The sequence below is a fragment of the Plectropomus leopardus genome, chromosome 12 (assembly GCF_026936395.1).
Source record: "Plectropomus leopardus strain MGB_pleo_1.0 chromosome 12, ASM2693639v1, whole genome shotgun sequence".
Lineage (NCBI taxonomy): Eukaryota > Metazoa > Chordata > Actinopteri > Perciformes > Serranidae > Plectropomus > Plectropomus leopardus.
Genome location: NC_142187.1, coordinates 16299775 through 16303660, shown reverse-complemented (window position 1 = coordinate 16303660; position 3886 = coordinate 16299775). Strand labels below are relative to the sequence as shown.

At 39.1% G+C, this 3886-nt stretch overlaps 1 protein-coding gene across 1 annotated transcript; it reads right to left on the bottom strand.

The window, feature by feature from the left end:
- Nucleotides 1-3886, bottom strand: LOC121951513 (pyroglutamyl-peptidase 1-like). The gene is made up of 5 exons (XM_042497867.2): nt 3729-3886; nt 3164-3216; nt 2353-2469; nt 1992-2224; nt 1-986 (listed from the first exon to the last, which is right to left on the bottom strand). The coding sequence occupies exons 1-5, from the start codon at nt 3757-3759 to the stop codon at nt 773-775; spliced, it is 648 nt and encodes a 215-aa protein (XP_042353801.2). The 5' UTR covers nt 3760-3886; the 3' UTR covers nt 1-772.

The following is a 3886-nucleotide window of genomic DNA, read 5'->3' as shown; positions in this document are numbered from 1 at the left end:
TAAGCCTGACATGTGACGTGCTTTAATCACAGCTTTTAGCTGCACATACATAGGACAGACACTAAAGTGATCAAACTACTTTCCATTGATTGTGTTTGCAATATATTCCCTGAGATGAAAAATTTTTAGTGTCAATCTTTAAATTTCTTCAGGTTTCTGTCATTTAAATGTCATCACATTTCTCTGGTACAATACAGGCAACAGAAAGGAATGAAAGCATATCAACCAAATCATACCAAGAGGACATGGGAGACTGGAGAGGACAGAAAAACTTCAAAAACAGTGAGAGGACAGAGTAAAGGGTGTCTGTGGCTTCAGAAGTTAGTGTAAACTATCCCACAGTGTGTCACCATATAGAACCTGTGGTTTCAGCTATACTACCTTGTTAGTACTACTCTAATATAGTCACGTAAATCTCCCTTTTTGATACAATGTCAATATGTCCATAATCGTTGTTGGCATCTATTTTCACAGTCTTATCAGAGGCAGAATTGTAGAGACGTGACTAACACTCACAGATGCCCACACACACATTCAAACCCACACATGCAAAGACCCAGATATACAGATGCTGTAGTCAAAACAAAACTATAAACTCTTCAATATCTTTTAGATGAAACACATGGTTTACAGTTGGCATTGATATCACAGTTAAAAGCACCCAATTCAGACTCAAGCTCCGAATCTTGACGAGAAATGTGAAATTCATGCCATTCATCTCGCGAGCTGATGATTGACTATCTTGAGTCATCGCTGCCTGCACTGTAAGTCGTTAGTGGTCATGCTGGTGTTGATGCTCGTGATTGCAGTGCTTGTTGTGTTCGGGATCCAGTTCCAGCTGTTTCAGCATCTCCTGTACGGTGGCCTGAAGAGCTCGACCCAGGTCATGGCTGCTGTAGGGTTTTCCAAGCGGAGGCACGTGGATGAAGGCAGAGTGACCCTGCCCCAGGTACAGAGAGGTGTAGTAGGTGTAGTCACACAGATACCTGCCAGGGAGCCAAAGGGGTGGACGTTAGGTAAAGTTTTTCCATTTTTATAAAACAGAAAAGAGAGAGTATCAGAAAAGAAGGCGGTGAGAGTTTGAGGGGAATGCACATGTCGGAGGCTATGAGTCAACTTTGCAAAACAGTAGGTGTCCTTGGCTGTTAAGACAAGAAGACATTTCAAAATGAGTCATAAAATAATCTTAATTATCATGCACATTTGCAAGTATACAGCGTAAATAAAGAGAAATACTTGCCCATGTAGGCATGTATCAGTGAAAGACAAATATCTTACTTAACCCTTTGAAACCTGAGCACATTGGCATGATTTCATTCAAAACATGGGAAAAAGGCAATGAGCGACGAAAGAAGAAATGATCCTAAAGTTTGCAAGAAATGAGTTAAAAGTACAAGAAACTTACCTGAAAATACGTTATATAAAATAATAGTCATTTTCTAACATAATTTTAAATATGGAAGTATGGTCATTTCAAATAGATGATTTCCCCCCAGATATTTTCCCCTAACTTTTTAAAAATAATTTTCTAAACTTATTATTTCATGCACTTTGTGGAACAACATTTACAAAGTTGCTCATTGCCTTTTCCCCCCAGTTTTTGAAAGAAATCAAAGCAATTTGCTCTGGGTTCAAAGATTTAAGTACTTGTCAAAGGTGTGTGAAAAAAGCACAAGACAAGTGATGTCGCTACTGGTTTCAAAGGGTTAAAGGCCTAATGTGTTGGTTATGGGGGGGGGGGGGGTGTATTGTAGAAATGGAATATAAAATACGTTTGTTTTCTTTTGTGTATAACCACCCAACAATAAGAATTTTTGTATTTTCGTTACTCTAAAATGAGCAGTTTATATCTACACAAGGTTGTTTGTCTACAGAGATCTCCATGTTGCACTGCCATGTTTCTACAGTAGCCCAGAGCTGACAAACCAAACACTGGCTCTACTGCATAAATAACGGACGTAGCTGCAGTAACATTGAATAACATTTCTTACCTTCCAGCATCCTTAGAAACAGAAAGACTGACCCCGAGGCCAGAGTCATTGACCCTTCTGCAGACTGTATCCATGTCCAGCACTGACTGTATGCAGTCTGGGCCGCTGTCTATACAACACTGGGACGCCGGGCAGAAGCTGCAGTTGTCCAGGCGTTTATAACCCTTGTTGTGGCCGCACTGCTCCAGAGTGACAGTGGCGGCTAAACCAGAAACACCGACATGGACCACCAGCTTCTCACAGGACCCCAAAAGACAGAGGTGGCAGAGGTTAATTTGGGGCTTTTTTTTTTTTTATAAAGAATTTATGGATTTTAGGCAACATGTTATTCATGTACAGCATTGTGTATTTTCTTGAATACCTCTGGCTGTGGTTCTTTCCACAGAGAGGGCAGCAGCGTCTGAACAGCCTGATATTCAACAGGCACCTCACACACATGAAGGTCTACTGCGTCACCCAGCCCTAATCGCTCCAGTTCCTGTTAGCACAGGAAACATATATAAAGATCGGAAGTGCAGTCTGAAAGAGCTTAATAGATCAATGAACAATGACATGAAATGGCAACCCCTAAATCAGGTAACGATAGACTTCCCACACAAAAGCCATTTTCAAACACATTTACAAAAACTAATATATACCAGAAAGTTTTAAATAACTCTGAGCACATAGAAATTTTATGAAAGGTATGACAACTTCTGTTCTGGTGGTATTTCTTGTGTGCTCTGGATTACTTCCTTTTAAAAAAAAAATGTAACACAAATACATGTGGGTAAATCTTTCCATTGTATATTATTTTTGTATGTGTTTTCCTCAACATGTACTTTTTAAAACAGTTAAAACATGTATTTGTAGATATTTGTATATATTTATATTGTGTGATGAATTTAAGAGGACTTTTTAAAATTTATTTTGTTACATCTGTAACACCACATGACTGTCATCAGATCCAGCTTTGGTATTTAAAGATGTTAGTTTGTTAGTTTGATTTCATACCAAACTAAGTCTGAATAGGAGTGTGTGGACTTTTCTTCATGTTGTTGACTGCTGTTCTTCATTTCCAGCACCTGCCTTGCACAGTTTTTGGATGTGTGCGACTACTATGTTTTTCAGGGCCTATTATAAGTCCTTCACCAGCACCTGGGTTAAAAATGAACAACCTGATTACTGATTACCTGCACTGCCACCCAGCTGGAGTTCACTGCATGCTCACCAAAAGGCTCGAAACCTGCAGAGAAAAGAGTAGCAAAGATTATTCTCCAGTGCAGTAATGAGAGACCGTGCAGCAAATAAAAGACTCAGTGAGGATGCTTATCTGTCATGGCAAGAAGTGATAAGGGTAAATGTAAAAATAAAAGACTTAATTCAAAGTCCAAAGGCTGGAAGTTAAACATTAATTGCAGTAACAGAGCAGTAAAGGTCTGTCTTTCAGCTGAGCAGTTTTGTCACAAAAATAAGAGTACATTTACTGTCATTCAGATTCCTTCTTGTGCATGTATTTATTTCCTGATCTAAACCATCAGATAAAACCCACCTCTCCTAACAGCAACATTACTCTCTGTAGGACATTCATTTAAAAATCAGTGTCATTACATATTTATACAATAAACACAGCCATCGAAGTGCAGCTCAGTCATAACTAGAACTCCATAAGCTATAACAGCACTGTATTGACAATAAAGAAATCATTTAAGACACATCTGTCCCTCTCCAGTCCTCTGACCAATTAAAGCCTCTCACCTGTTACTATTACTTTCCTCTTATTGGCCATTGTCCTTAGTTGTTATGACAGGAATTGTCATAGATTAATAATAAAGGGATCAAATATCCCAAACAGGAATCCCAGGATTGTCTACGCTTGCTGCTGTCTTCTTCTGACTCACAGCTGAGAGGAAGTG